We start from the raw sequence: 15,434 nt of genomic DNA, 5'->3' as shown, positions 1-15,434 counted from the left end.
ATGTGACAAATGAATTTGAATTCCGAAATCGACAGCAACGAATAAGTCTAACAACACTCTAAGTTAGGTAATGGTGGCTTTTATAGGAGCCAATGGACATAAGTGATTTATTTAGTATGATGGTTGCTTCTCACAAGCACTACTCCACATTCGATGCTTATTTCTAGCATCCATAAAAGCAAAAAAAATGCACATGAGAATTCAAGACGAAAAATGAAAAAGAGAAGACAAAGTTTCAGAAGAAAAAAGAACATCCTCTTTCATGGATGACACATGAACAAAAGAACTGAAATCTTGGCTGAAGTTGTACAGCGTAGCAGCGGAATCCTCAAACAAGTTAATAAAATTAAGTTGAGTGTACTTCCGGTATGATTAAAGAACCTGCAAGCTCGATCAATACGCATGTTAAATAATATATTCAAGCTAAAACTATGTTTAATCGTTTGGGATTTTTTGAATTCATGGAAGCTGTGGATCACTAGAATAGATCATGGAAAAGTGATCTGTATAGTCGTGGCTGGATGCACAAGACTAACAAGGACTGTCTTGCGCATAGAATGGGGTAGATTCATCGGGCGGAATACCGTCATCTTCTCCACACATGTAGGTTCTGTGCGACAACGTAACGATAGGTGATGAGCAACCAGTCATTAGAGAAAAAAGATTAAACAATGATGTGACATGGGAGGAGGAAAAAAAATCATGCAACAGAAGAGGAAAGACATTGAAAATATTATTTGTTGCGGTTGACGATGGTGTGGTTTCCGAAACACACCCCCATCCCCCGCGTTAGAAAAGATAAAGATGGATTGCATGGGAAATGTTTTAAGTGTTCCATGATTTTTCGATGGAAGAAATGATGTGGGAGAGAGATTGACAGCGCACAGACGAGTCCATCGACGATCCAAATGTGCGATACCACCAAGAAAACAGGAGGAAAGACAAAAGAAAATGCAGTGCAGTGGGTCATTACACAAGATTTAGAAAGACTACATCCCTCATACTACCGAACCTTCAGGCATTTTACTTTCAATCTACTCTTGACAAGTGTGCATCAGCAAAATGGCCTTTTTTTTTTTCTTTTTTTTTGGGGGGGGGGGGTCTGTGTGTATGTGTGTGTGTGTGTGTGTGTGTGTGCGTGTGTGTGTGCCAAATATAAAATGATCAATCTTAATGTCATCAAATTGATCACGTGACAGGCGGGAGGTTATAATGTGTTGCATATTGCAGCACGAGCACAAGTGCACCAATACTAGGGGAAAAAAAACGTAAAGCCTTTCAAAGATTGGCGTCATCGGCCATCACCGAGCGTCAGACGCAGATAACACCCTCGAAAATTTCAGTAGCGAAGCCATGCAATACAGTGCTTCGTTGAGGAAACTGACGTTAGCTTGAACTGGAGAAGAAAAGTAAGCCCAAATTAATGTTACTTTTGGCTGTAAAATCGACCAAATTTAGTAATTTGTTATACGGTATTCATTAAACACATGTTTGTGCTATCAGTCTTTTTATGTGATCTGTAAAGCGCACGCACACACACACACACACACACACACACACACACACACATACTTAGTTTCCACAATGTTACCTCCCATCAAAATTGAAATTGCACTCCTTTAATATCCTTTGATTTTTATCATGTGATTAAGAATGATTATGCGCCCCCCCCCCCCAAAAAAAAAGAAGAAGAAGAAGAAGAAGAAGAGACAGAAAGAAACTCGGACATGACCTTGAATACAGACTCACGTAATATTTAAAAGACACTCAAGTAACCTGTCATCAAAAATACTCACGTGGTACCGTAGAAGTCAGTAATCTGAATCTGAGTGATGTAGAGCCTGGGTCGTTCCCATAACTCCCAATCCCAGAACTTGTACCAAGCAACATCATAGTCCCAGTCCAAGTACAGACCAGACAGCAAGCCTACATGAACATCCGACGCGCCAACATGCATGTATATGGTGTCTGGAGAGTACTCCTCAGTTTCGCTAGGATAGCAGAAGAATAATCAAAAGTTGCATTGATACAGAATCAGGAACATTCGCTCTTCAGTTTCCCCAAGTGAACAAAATATAAGTGACAAACCAGTCTTTAAACTGTAAACATGGAAAAAATTAATCTTGTCTTTTTATAATAAGATCACAAGTAAACGATAAGTCACAGAAGCATACCGACTTCTTCCCAGCTGGAAACCTATTCCACAAGAATTCGACATTGAAGCGAAAGATCATCAAAAGATAATTTTAACGCTGGTTGAAAGTACTTCTTAGTTTTCATTTGATGTCTGGAAATTATACAGAAGATGCTATATATTTTACAAGGAAATACGCTCTTTATTTTGGGTTGGCCAAACGAGCAATGAATTTTTTATGTAGAATATATGGAGCGTGACAACACCTGATTTTCACAAAGCTATAACAGTAAAATTGCAGTGAAACCATTGCAGTGAAACGTTTGAAGGAAAAGTATATTCTAGAAGCCTCCATGGTGATGTACACTGTCGTGTTTTAAGAAGAGAGCAAAAGAGCGCGGGTATTCATGAGTCTTCTAAATAGTATTTTGAAGGTACCCTGAGTTACCTAAGCCAGTAAAACATTATAAAAAAGGCATGTAATTGGGATCAAGAAAGGGAAGACCCCCGGGTTATTAGAACATTGTTCATGAGCATTGTGCAATTGCGCAACGACATCGTAAATGAACATTCCTGAATCTACTGCAAAATCGAGCAAAAGAGTTATAAAAAAAACCCTTGTAAATGTTATCTGGAAAGAATTTCTGTCTAGGAGAGCGAAAGATGAAGTATCAAAATAATTCACGTAAGAATAGGAAAAAAAAAATCCCTCCCCTCCTCTTTTATTCTTGAGATTCCTGTGTTGTGTTCTCGTTTGTTCGTTATTCTTGATGTCAATACTCCGTTGAAAATCAAGCAAGTTCAGTTGTTGTTGTTTTTTTCAACTATTACTCTTTTGTCTGCCTGTGGACAATAAATTCATATTGTTTGTATGTACACATCTGCAAATGTAAGGTTATTCTATATGAAATTACGTTGTCTGCGTATACAGTTAATTAATCAGAAACATAAATTTGAACCTTGAAATACATATTTCCCGCCTCAACAAAGATGGAAGAACCATTGCTTCACTTACGAAGTTAGAGCGAATCTGGAAGACTGGGCGGAGTAACCGAAAAGTTGGACGAAGATCTGACCGCAGGCCTCTTCCGCCCTCCGTGGATCATCCGTTTTGATCGTGAAACGATACTGCTGACCTTATGAAAGTATGGGAAGGTGGAGGATGGAATGTATTTTTAGAAACTCCACACAAGGATGTATACTACATGACGTATTACATGTTCAAACTTTTACTGTGTTTGTAGCAAGCACGTGTATGTATTTTGTGAATAAATCACATCAAACAAACACAAAATAAACGAACAAAAGATTTGTTAGGATCTGGAGTTGAAAAGCGGAGAATATGATGGGACAAAATCGAATTAGCGCACATTGGATGGAAATAAATACAACTTATTGTTTAACATTTTTAAGTTTTTAGGACAGATATTGATCAAGGAAAACATACTGGTTGTCAAATGTTTGTATTAAGTTTACAAACTCTTGAATTACTCTCTTTAGAATTTTGGACAAACAGGAGAATGTCGATTTTAGGGGGGCATCCCACGAGACCGACACCCACGAGTAATACGGTCCACGAGACCGACATCAATAATAGGTCCATGAGTCATACAGCCCACGAGTTATACGGCTCAGGAGTCATACAGCCCATGAGTTCGACACTACGCACAAAAGGCTCATGAGACCGACACTAAGCAAACATAGCCCACGAGACCGACACTAAGCAATAAAGGCTCATGAGACCGACACTAAGCAAAGAAAGCCCACGAGACCGACAGTAGGCAAAAAAGGCCCACGGGACCGACACTAAGCTAAAAAGGCTCACAAGACCGACACTAAGCAAAGAAAGCCCACGAGACCGACAGTACGCAAAGAAGGCCCACGAGACCGACAGGATAAACAGCGCCATCTACATGTCAATCACCTGTACAGGGTGTTCCATAAACGGAAAAATAACATACTGGCGGGTGTAATTTCGTAACGCTATCAATTGAAAGATGGTGACCATCTTCATAATTATGAACGTCATCAAATATGTATTTCTACATACTTCTGGGGAGGGGGGGGGGGGGGGGCAAGTGTGTCAGGGAGCGACATTGTTCTCAAGTAGAAAAATTGAATTGTATTCTTCATGCCCCGCCCCCCCCCCCCCCCAAAAAAAATAGAAGAATTAGTATTCTTCATCCCCCCTCAAAAAAAAAAGAGACAAAAACACAAATGAATTTAAAAGAGGACAATAACGATGTATGGATTAATTTTAGAGCTTTGATAATGCCATCGTGCTATTTTAATAGGCTTTCCCAGTTTTTGGCTAGAAGATGGACAAGATATAAATTTTACCTCTTCTCTTTCCCGATGCATTAGTTACTTATTCTATTTTAGATATTCTACCCTCCTGCTTTGACGTTTTGCAGTAAGATCTATCTGTAATTTTCTTTGTAACTATAAGGTAATTCTACTAATTGATGGCAACTCTTCTTTTCCATCTCTCATATCTTCCTATGCTATTATCAGGACACCCTATACAATTTCATGGTCTATAGGTGGCGCTGTTCATCCTGTCGGTCTCGTGGGCCTTCTTTGCTTAGTGTCGGTCTCGTGAACCTCTTCTGCGTAATGTCGGTCTCGTGAGCCTTGTATGCGTAGCGTCGGTCTCGTGGACCTTTTAAGTGTAGTGTCGGTCTCGTGGGCTTTGTTTCCTTACTGTCGGTCTCATGAGCCTTTTGTGCGTAGTGTCGGTCTCGTGAGCCGTATAACTCCTGGGCTTATTTCACTTGATGTCGAACTCGTGGGCTTTATTCACTCAGTGTCGAACTCGTGGGCTGTATAACTGGTGGGCTGTATGACTTGTGAGCTGTATGACTCGTGGGCTGTATGACTTGTGAGCTGTATAACTTGTGGGCTGTATGACTCGTGGGTGTCGGTCTCGTGACGTGCACCCGATTTTAGTGCAAAGGATTCTAGAGTTTTGGGGTGATATTTTTTGTAAGACCTAGCACTGCTACATTTAGCAGAAAACTCAGAGATTTCCAATACAAGTTATTACTTTGGAGGAACTTATACACAAAGGAGTATCTCCTTCTGTTCGAGTTTGTTGGGAACTAGCTGTGTTATTCATCATATTCGATTCACAGAGACACATCTAAATCACCTACACAATTTTTTTGCAATTGTTCAAAGGCCAAAGCCCCGTGGCAGGTGGCTACTGAAAAATTGATAATGAGAAACTCGTATAAACGCAGATTGGTATACTGCTCATTTGCGTATAAGTGGTTTCTGTGTAAGAATAAAGTTATGTAATATAAATTTATGTATCTTCATAATCAAATACATTAATTATCCACACAGTTCCCATTTAATCATTCCTTCATTGCGTGAGATCAGGACAAGTAAAATTGTATAGAAAAAAAAAAGAAAAAATGTAGCTACCTTTTAAGAGTTAAAAAAGAGGTTTATAAAATCTATGAATGTGTTTATCCTGAGTATTTCATCCAGGCCTTAAACACTACTTATTATGCTATTATGTAAATATATATATAATACAACGAGGCAATGAGGCAATACACCAAGCCACGCACAGATACGTCTACAGCCGTAAGCTCGGAACTATACCTCGGCTAATATGTCACTAAATGATCTCCCCTTTATTCGTACACTTACACCTATTATAGACATCCTGCCTTCGGATACGAGGGTCATCCTAACTCTAAACTCTAAGATTAAAAGATATATAAATAGGTGAGTGCATAGTTTTGTGTGTTAGGGTGAGTGTGTGTTCTTATTTTTTCTACTTTCTTCCTATTATAGGTATTAAGTTGTTTTGTTTTGTTTTTCTATTTATTTATTTCTATTTATTCTATTTTCTATTTTTTTTCTATACATATTATTTGTGTTGAATTTATATCGTTAAAAATACATGTGTAATAAAGGGCTTTATAACTGATTTGTGGATCAATAAACTTGTAGGAAAAATGATTTTTTTTTGGAGAAACAAACAATACTCTCCACAAATTAAAATTGTTCTTTTCTTCTCTGTCATGTCTAAGGCATTTCATCGGGTGTGTCCCGTTTAATTTGCTTCTTTTTCTTTAATGGTGTTTAGCTCCTTGTATAGGCCCATGTTTGCTGTATTAGTAAAGTCAAACATGATCTGGCACGATGGCGTTTTGAGATCCAACACGAAAAAAAAAAAAACAGTTAACTAAAATCTTATCATAAGAACAGTTTAATGTCAAAACAATTTAAGTCAATTCTCTCTAAGCAGTTTAGATATTTGAGATAAAAGAACAAGATTCAGTTTAGATCTCGCATCTCAATCTCAGATCTCAGTCTTATTACAATCTCCGCTGTGGCTGTTGTTCTCCCAAAACCACGAACCAATTTTTTAAGAAAAAGCGCATTATATTCAGGTTCTAAGCTCTATAACTATCTCCATATAAGTCTTAGGACAATCAATGATATTAAATTATTTATAACAGAAATAAAAAAAAATATTTGTATGATTGAAACAATTTATATTCAACTTATATCCAAGTGTTGATTTTGCAAAATATATTTGTGTATTTCTGTATAATTCTTTTCCTGAATACTCAATTTGATTTCTTGTGTTCATTGTATATACTTTTTATGTTACACTGTGCATACTTTGTGACTTTTTTCACTTGTTTTTAATGTTTATTAAGTTTGTAATGACTATGGCGTTAATTGTATTCTCTTCATTGCATGATTTATATGTTTTGTTATCATTTTACGGCCTTGCTGAAAAATAGCTTTTAGCTGATAGAAAGCTTTTTATCGTGGTTAAATAAATAAACTCAAACTCAAACTTTAAAAAAAGTATATGAGAAAATATGGGATCTTTTAATCACAATTTCCAGAATATTGCTTGTTATGTTACGAGTGAGCCATTACTGGAGAAAGGTTTTGTTTTGTTGAATGGACTGACGTTAAAAATGTTTAAAAATGGCGCTTCGCAAAGTTCGCAATGAAACTCTTGATATACTGTACAAACTTTAGGACGAAACACGACACAAGATGTCCAACCAGTCCATCTAGTCAATCAAATCACGTCTCACCACAGAAATCGGACGAACTCCGGGTGGTTATCTGGTACGTGTTTCCGTCCGCCCGATCCTGGTCGGCATAGAAACCCATCCTGGCCGTATTGCTGTCCCCGAAGCAGAGTCCATATTCGTTGCTGTCGCCATAACCGCACTGTGTAGCAACGAACTCGCAGGTCGCACTCTCGTAAATCGACTCGATGAAGTACTCAATGGCACGCAGATGATTACATGCTACAAACTGAGTCGTTCCTGCAAATAGTATTAGTTTGCGAACGCGCGTGTTTATGAAAGTATGTGTGTTTATATGGGAGGGGGTGCGAGGATAAACTTTCAATTAAGGATGATTGTCATAAAAAATCTTACGAGGGTTGTATATATGGCAATGCCTCATCTCAACATTTTCAGTGCATTCAATTGATACAAAACTACACATTTCATTCGCATTTTTAAAATCTTATTTAGTGACACTGAGACACAAAAGGGCAAGGGTATTACTAGGAAACATCCACAAGAGTTTTTAGAATAAATGAAAAGACGATCTTCCGATGAACATCGAAATAATTGGGGACGGGTGCAGGGAGGATCACACTCTTTGCCCCCCCCCCCCCCAAAAAAAAAATGAACAAAAACAAAACAAAAGACACCCAGTTTCGTGCCAAAATGCTGTGAAAAATGGAGTCGGTGTCATGCATATTATGATGTCCCCGTCTCAGGTGAACAATGTGATCTGTGAATCATCTCAGTGGGAACGGAATGGCCTGTATAGGCCTGTGGTATTTGACTGTTACTTACCATCCCACAGCCCACCTTCGCTGCCAACGTGTTCGAAAAAGCTCTGGTCACAACCGGGCTGCGCCCTGCCTTCGTTCGGGTAGAATCCATGTGGCCGCACGCCGCGTACATGCCATATCCTTTTTGAACGAAAGAGGGAATAATAACTACAACGGTTGGAGAGCAAAAGGGACACTTTAAATTGGAAGAAGGATGCAGGAAGGGTTGAGGGAGAGCTGAATAGAAACAGAAGTTGCGATCAGTGAATTGTATGTGGACCTATGTACTTTAAGATTAGGAAGAAGTAGCTGAAAATTAAGCAAAATGAGTTAGTTCAGCTCAGTTCAATTTCTTTCTTCTTCTTTCTTTTTTTTTTTTTTCTTTTTTTTTTTGGGGGGGGGGGGCGGAGAATCCAACTCCAACCTAATCAACATACACAGGTAGTATCAAAATAATAGGGTACATTGTACCTTTGGTGAGAACTAACAGAGTGAAACATATCGCAGTACTGAGTATTGAGTATTTGGATGATGGAGATACGGGACCCTATCAAATGCGCAGCTAGCTAACGGACCCAGCACCAGTAACCGGTTACTTACAAAAAAGAAGAAGAAGAAGAAGAAGAAGAAGAAGAAGAAGATAAACGCGTAGACATCAAATGCAGTAACAAGACATTACAGGGTCTTTTGACCAAGTTGAACATAAATACATTATTATTATTTAGGGTTGATAAAACAAGATCGAGAGTATAAATTCAGCAGAGACAAGACTATAAACAAACAGTATACAACGGGGGAAAAAGTTGCAAGGTGGGACATATATGTGGACGAGGGGAAACTTACTACATCTTCGTAGAATGGATTTTATGGGTCTGCCTCAATAATTTGTATCAACAGTAGTCAACGTAAAGATTAGACATAATGTAGCCTGGACCACAAGTACACAACCTTAAAAAAGTGTTGTTCTTTTACTCCTCTTTTGCTTTAAAGTGGTACTAGCTATTAAAAAAAAAACGATTGAAAGATGACCAAGGCTCTTTGCTTAGATATCACACTTGGATCACATCGAATCTTCAATGCGATTTATTGAAGTTGTTTTTATTTCTGTACTTTGAAAACACGCCTCCATAATATTATTAGATACTAATTTCTGCAGGTGTGCATGAGGACTAAAAGGACAAGTTCATTCAAATATCATATGTGGATTGAGTGAATGCAGCAATATTGGTAGAAAGCATCAGCTAAAGTTTTAGAAAAAATCTGACAATCCGTTAAAAGGTTATAAATTTTCAAAGTTTCTGTGTTCAGTGGATCGCGAAGACTACTACAGTTTGTGATGTCTCGTAGACCCCTTTGTCCAACGACATAAAAAATACATTTAAAAGGAATTCTACAACATTTCATTTTTCTATATGAAAAAACACACATTCCCTCCACTTGTTACATTTTAAAGGTAAAATTGTTCACCTCGCTTTTTGGGAAAGATAAGTCAAGCGCTCTCTTATTTTGCCACCAGAAACATGAAAACATTGTAAAATCTGTTTGTATTTTCTTTTAATTGTTATCCTGCAAAAACAGCTGTAGTCTTCTAATCCAGCGATGGCGGCGCTAAAACTTTAAAACTGTGTCACTCTTGAACGCGAATTTTGTTTGATTTTCTTCAAATTTGCACCGATCATGTTCTTTGATATTGCTGTATTCACGTAATCCATGCATAATAATTATTTAGATGAACATTGTCTTTGATGTATTCACTAGCTGACATTGCAGCTGATACACCTACCTAGTGTGTAGAGTGGATCAGTGTCAGAGTGAATGATGTCAACGAACGCGGCGTCTGTCGGGTCAAGACGAACCATCGTGTCCGTGCCCTCGAAGTACGGCCCGGCCGGATCGAGACCTACGTTTTCGAAGGCAGGCATTTCAAGGTTTCAGCTAAAATCTTTGATCAAAGCCATTTCATTTCAGTTCTCTGAGAAAGAACACGATTTAAAGGAACTTTTAAAACGTGAAACTTTCTTCAGAAGAGTGTGGCAAAACACAAGTGTCCGAGAATATTTCAAATAATGTTGTCGGTTTCTTCAACTGATGAGATCTTCTCAGCTAGCTTGTTTGGCTGTAAGCTCCGAACAACCAGTGGTTGTAAAAGAGGAGCGGATAAGAGAGTTCAGACAAGATCAAAATCATACCAAATTTAGAAGATTTTAGGACAATTTTTTTTTGCCTGTATTCTGTCTCAGCTTACATTGAGTATCTCTTGCATTTCTATTATCTATAATAATAATTATGATAATAATGATGATGATTATAATTATAATAATAATAACGATGATGATAATAATGATAACACGTTGTCTCAAACGTTTTATTCCTGAAAGTTACAAACAAATATGCCATTCAAAATCTACCTTTATCATTTCTATGTTCATTATTCCGAAGGTTTGTTAATCCGAAAATTAAAGGGGATGGCTAGTACCTGATCCAGTGGCGTACCGTGGGTCAAGACATTGGGGGGGGGGGGGGGCACCTCGTGGAAAAGTAATTTTGAGGGTGTGTATACTTGTGCGTGCGTACGTGTGTATGTGTGTGTGTGCGCGCTGTCAATCTGCAAACTTAATGGGGACTACATTACAATGGAATGTGATACATTCCACAGCGCAGTCACTGAGTAACATTGTAAGTTTTCCTTTATACATGGATTAGGAAATGACGGTGTGTAACGACGAAATTACTGGCAGCAACATCAGGAGAATTGCATAACAATTGAATGCGAGCGAGCTTCAAAATTTTGACATTTTGCAGTCCCAAAACTGCCGTTTGTAGCTATATTTTTTCGATGTGGAAATTAAGGGGGCGCACCGGGCGCAACTGCTGGCAATTACTGGCAGTAACATCAGGAGAATGGCATAACGATTAAATGCGAGCGAGCGAAGCGAGCGATCTTGAAAATTTTGATATTTTACAGTCCCCAAACTGCCGTTTGTAGCTATATTTTTTCGCTGTGGAAATTAAGGGGGGCGCACCGGGCGCAACTGCTGGCAATTACTGGTAGCAAAATCTGGAGAATTGCATAAAGATTAAATGCGAGCGAGCTGAGCGAGCGAGCTTCAAAAATTTGAAATTTACAGTCCCCAAACTGCCGTTTGTAGCTATATCTTTCGCTTTGGAAATTAAGGGGGGAGGGGCGCACTGGGCGCAACTGCTGGCAATTACTGGCAGTAACATCAGGAGAATGACATAACGATTTAATGCGAGCGAGCGGAGCGAGCGAGCTTGAAAATTTCGACATTTTACAGTCCAAAAAGTGCCATTTGTAGCTATATTTTTTCGCTTTGGAAATTAAGGGGAGGGGGGGGGGCGCTCGGTGCGCCCCCCCCCCCCGGATCCGCCACTGGTAGTCAAGGGTGTCGGTTTATGTTCATGATTGGGGGAGGTATGACCAGCGAGGGGGCGTCGAAGTGATCAAGCGGGGGAAGGATGTCCAAAATCTGCACTTTAGAGCATCCCCTGTGTTTGTGTGTGTGTGTGTTTTATACATGGAAGAGTTAGGGAATAGTCCAGGTCAAGTCTTAAATGTTATTGGCATGGCAAGGCATTTTAAAATAGACTAGTATGTAAAGCAACACTACAAAATCCATGATCTAGCTTTGATATATTTGTATAACGAAGCGTAAGGTACAAAGGCGTACATTCTACATCACATTGCGCAACATTGCAGCGACTCTTTTTGCCGTTTGGATGTTCTGAGTACTGTTACACTGCTTAAATCCTGCTTATATTCAGAATGCCAACCAGGAATCACGCTGAATCACAATCTTTTTTCGGCTCCGGGCTTTTGAACAATGTCTAACACTATAATACCTCTTTAATTATGGTAAAAAATAAATCTTTAAAAAATATCTTTTTCTTGATCACACTTTGGTGTTGGATTCAAAAGCAGTTTACTAACCTTTGAATTACCATATATTTTGGTGAGGGTTTTTTTTCTTTTCTTTTTTTCGTGCCCCCCCCCCCCCCGCAGTTACGCCACTGTCCTGATCAGTGGGACTCAGTGGGAATGCTGGGAGATGATTGTTCCGATTCGTGTGGGATTCATTTAAGAGTACATTATATATCTATTGTTCTGTCAAAATTATTTACTTCAGAATGGTCTCATATTCAAGTAATGTGCAGTTTAATATCCCGTCACTGTACAGGCATGCTAGCCTGGAAACATTAAACTGCACATTACTTGAATATGAGACCATTCTGAAGCAAATAATTTCACACAACAATAGATATATAATGTACTCTTAAATGAATCCACAAGGATTGAAACAATCATCCCCCAGTAGTCCCTCCGATTCCTACTGATCAGGTACTAGCCATCCCCTTTAAAGCAGGTCCGTGTATCAGAAAAAGACAAAAAGTACGGCTCAGCAAACCATCGGAATTGCGAACCCCATTTCGTTTCCTCTTAACGAACCATCGTAATACGAACCTTGATATTACATTTTCGGATAAGCGAACCTTCGAAATAATGAACATTCGGAATAACAAACTTTATCCTCATTTTCGAATTGGCGATTCTTCGGAATAACTTTAGCCTATCATTACGCATGATACTCTGAAGCATATTCGTTTTGTAGGCCCTTCTCTCTTTGACTTTAATGCAATTGCTGACTATTATTTTGTATTATGCATCTTTCTTATGCACAACTAAAAAAGAAAGTATTTACATCTTATAGCCTTGTACACTTATAATTCGAAAATATACTGAATGAAATCGAGAAAACGGCAAAAGGCATCTAAATTTTTCATCTGAAGGGTTCATTAAAAATTAATCAAAGTAAATTAAAATGTGTGTTCACAGCATTTATTTCAATGCTATTTTTATAGAAATGTACAATCAATGGGAGCTCAGAGACTGTAGTCTATCAGCGAAACAAGTATAATTTCTCGTATAGTGCAGTGCAAAAGGATTTTACTAGTCAAACATACACACCAGCAAAGAGGAGACGGTTGAGGTATTGCGCTAATCAGATGGTTGTTTGAATGCCTCAATGCCTTTAAGTTAAAGCTGACCAATTTTTCTTACCCGTGATTCTCGCAACCTGCGGGTCGGTTTGCCGTTCTCCTGCATACCCAGAGGCGTGGGCTCCAAGACTGTGACCGATGATGTGAAACGAGCTGGCATCGACGCCAAATTCAACCTGAGGCGGGATATGATGGAAATTGTTGACATTATCATATTTACATCTATTTTCCTATTTTTAAGCGTATTTTAACCATTCAAATGTTACTTCATGTAGAAATAAAATGAATAATTGAAAGTTACTGCTCCTCCAACCTTCAGTAGATCGATGAGGAGTGAGATTTCGGCGCCAACAATGCGAGTGTTTGCGGTGGAGATCCCGTAAAGATCCAGCGCACCGTCCCGCCAGTCCACACGGATGACGTTGTAGTCGCCCACGGTCAGGAAAGCCGTGGCCATCTCCTCCATCCAGTCAACGATGGACCCCTGGGAGAATCCGTGGAGGATTATCTTGGTATCCCTGTATCCCTTGAAGGTCGAACCCGACAGGGTACTGACGTCGTAGGTGCTCAGCTCCTCCCAGTTTTTCATGTTAGAGTTTTCGCGGGTGTTCAGGCGGAATTGGGTGCCGACCTCGTCGCGGCTCTCGGGTAGCCAGCTAACGGGGCGGTTGGGGGGATCGTAGAACGGGGAGCCGTTGTCGAAGCACCCGATATCTTCATAGCACTTCTGTAATGCAAAAGCTTCCCGATCATATCACAGGGGAGAAAATTTCGAGACTGTCCATCACCAGCATCCAACAACAGTTCATTTTCAATAATTAAACCTTACTTGATAAAAAAAAAAAAAATGTATACAATTCCAATAAAAAAAAGTTTTGTCATGCATGTGTTACATAGGGAATTATCTTGTGATCATATTAAACGTATACTACCAAAATAACAAATAATCTGTTCATATAATATTGTCGACTGAAAAAGTCGCTGAAGCCGAGTCCATCACATTATCGTATCATTCGAGTCCTTTTGCCATTGCCAGGGGAAGATAATTACTTCGGCAAACAAAGTTATCCCTTTGCATGATGATGCAATGATTACAACAGTAACGCTTATTCACTCTCAATCAAAATAAAAGAGAACATTTCAATTGAATAATCTGGGAAATAAACGCTTTTCTCTTAAAACCTACGCCGACAAAAGGAGGAGTATAGAGACGTGCCGTGCTCACAAGTCTTACCTAGGCTCAGCCAGGCTGCAAGTATTGTAGCGGAACGTAGCCAAGACGACGCCATGGTTTCTGCAACCGTGCTCCAGAATAACTACGAAGAAAATGACTGCAAGTACCGACAAGACTTTTTCTTGTCGAGAGAACTGTCTGGTGCCAAACTCTGTTGTCAAGTCAAGTCAAGAGAGTCAAGTTTAATCTCCCCTTACAAACACTCGAGGATTCGATAAAGATTTGTAATCGTCGTAAGTACTGTTAATGTAAACATTGCCTTGCTAATGACTATGAACAGCTGGCCCGGTACGCATGTACTGTGTACGATCATCTCCGCCAGCGCCTGGCACCCAGCGTCATCGTAATAAACCACCTGCATCCAAAGATATGTGAACTGTCGTACCTTCAATGCACGGAACAACCGCGTCTGGCAAGCGATTGGTTAAGATATTCTGCTGTTAAAAAGTGAGGTAAGATGCAAAAAAGTACGTTGTTCAGAGATCTTGGAAGGGTCCTGAAGGTTATATATCTGTAAACGAGCACTCACACTACAATTTGTCACAAAATAGAAAACAATGAAGATAACATTAGTAGTAGTAATAATGATGATGATGTTGTTGATACAAATAATGATTTATTGATAATGATAATTATGATAAAGATAATGATACTGATACTAATATTAAAGATAATGATGACAATACTGCTGCTGTTACATTATACATTCCTAATGTTATTACAACTAATAACAAGACTAAACTACACGTATAGTTGCATTGGCAATGATGCTGATGATGTAACCGGTGATGACGATGATTGGAATTATGATACCCTGAAACTGTGAATCACCTGAAGAATATTTTTCTGATAGTCAACGGTCTTTCAGTCAATCAGACTTTTCTTAATAGTCAATAAGACTTTACCTGAAAGTCAACCAGCCTTTCCTGGTAGTCACTGATCAAAAGCGAACAGAAGTGAATGTGATAAAAACGCTTTAACCTGGCGAGGAAAGCACGTGTTTTAGAAACAAGACGCCAAACAGATTAGTCATCGCATTCGTCATCAGCGACCAGGATGCGATGTGATGTTAGATTAGAATCCGTTTCTGAAGCAAACATACACACAAGGGTATACGTCTGCTCCTGGTTGGACGGATTTCAAAACTAACCAGCTTGTGATGGAATATGCGTCTAACGTTAGTCTGGTAGTTGCATATCTTATGTTCGAACAAGGTC

At 39.1% G+C, this 15,434-nt stretch overlaps 1 protein-coding gene across 1 annotated transcript; it reads right to left on the bottom strand.

The window, feature by feature from the left end:
• Positions 1 to 464: 464 nt before the first annotated feature.
• Positions 465 to 14,272, bottom strand: LOC140236422 (pancreatic triacylglycerol lipase-like). The gene is given in 10 exon segments (XM_072316348.1): positions 465 to 610; positions 1,797 to 1,991; positions 3,150 to 3,270; positions 7,210 to 7,446; positions 7,990 to 8,076; positions 8,079 to 8,108; positions 9,751 to 9,867; positions 13,045 to 13,159; positions 13,297 to 13,724; positions 14,218 to 14,272. Coding segments are annotated over 10 exon segments (1,464 nt in total). The 3' UTR covers positions 465 to 531.
• Positions 14,273 to 15,434: the final 1,162 nt, after the last annotated feature.

This window comes from Diadema setosum, chromosome 13 (genome assembly GCF_964275005.1).
Source record: "Diadema setosum chromosome 13, eeDiaSeto1, whole genome shotgun sequence".
NCBI lineage: Eukaryota > Metazoa > Echinodermata > Echinoidea > Diadematoida > Diadematidae > Diadema > Diadema setosum.
Note: the sequence above shows the minus strand (reverse complement) of the source record. Positions and strands in the feature narration are given on the sequence as shown.